Raw genomic sequence first — 827 nt, 5'->3', positions numbered from 1 at the left:
CCCTCACCCCCCCCATCCTCCCCCTGCCCTGCACCCCCTTTCCCACCCTGCTCTCACCCCATTCCCCCCACCCAGGGGTCCCTGAGCCCCCCAGACCTCCCTGTGCCCCCTCCCCACACCCTGAGCACCTCCATCCTCTGCCCTTGATTGTCACCATCCCCTGCCACAACCTCAGCCTTCGTTGTCACCATCCTGTGCCACCCTAACCTTTACTGTCACCATCCTTTGCCCTTTATTGTTGCCAACCTCTGCCACAACCTGTGCCCTTATTGTCACCATCCTGTGCCACAACCCCAGGCTTTACTGTCACCATCCTGTGCCACCTTTATTGTCACCATCCTGTGCCACCTCAGCCTTTACTGTCACCATCGTCTTGCCACAACCCCTGCCCTTATTGTCACCATCCTGTGCCACAACCCCAGGCTTTATTGTCACCATCCTGTGCCACCTTTATTGTCACCATCCTCTGCCCTTTATTGTCACCATCCCGTGCCCTTGATTGTCACCATCCTGTGCCACAACCTCAGCATTTATTGTCACCATCCCGCCGGATCTGCCTCCATCCCACCCCACCCTTGGCGCTGCCGGGCACGGTGCCATTTCCCAACCATTTCCCGGCCATTTCCCGGGAATTCCCCCCTCACGTTTCCAGCGGTTTTTGCGCGTGGGCGAAGAACACCCCGTCCACATCATCCACGCCGGTGCGGAGCGCGGGGGGCATCGCGTACGAGCGCAGCTCCCGCAGCGCGAACCCCGCGGCCGCCAGCGCCTCCCGCACATCCGCCTCCTGCAGCGGCACCACGGGCAGCCGAGCGGGAACCGCCAGG

At 61.8% G+C, this 827-nt stretch overlaps 1 protein-coding gene across 1 annotated transcript in view; it reads right to left on the bottom strand.

Annotated features, from left to right (window-relative positions):
- Positions 1–640: 640 nt before the first annotated feature.
- The window catches only part of PNMT (phenylethanolamine N-methyltransferase), a 2623-nt gene continuing 2436 nt past the window's right edge, over positions 641–827 (bottom strand). Inside the window, 1 exon segment of the mRNA XM_031064757.1 lies at positions 641–827. Within this exon segment, the coding sequence (XP_030920617.1) occupies positions 641–827 (187 nt within the window).

The sequence above is a fragment of the Geospiza fortis genome, unplaced genomic scaffold (genome assembly GCF_000277835.1).
Source record: "Geospiza fortis unplaced genomic scaffold, GeoFor_1.0 scaffold992, whole genome shotgun sequence".
In the NCBI taxonomy this organism is placed as follows: Eukaryota; Metazoa; Chordata; class Aves; order Passeriformes; family Thraupidae; genus Geospiza; species Geospiza fortis.
This window is presented reverse-complemented; position numbering and strand designations above follow the sequence as displayed.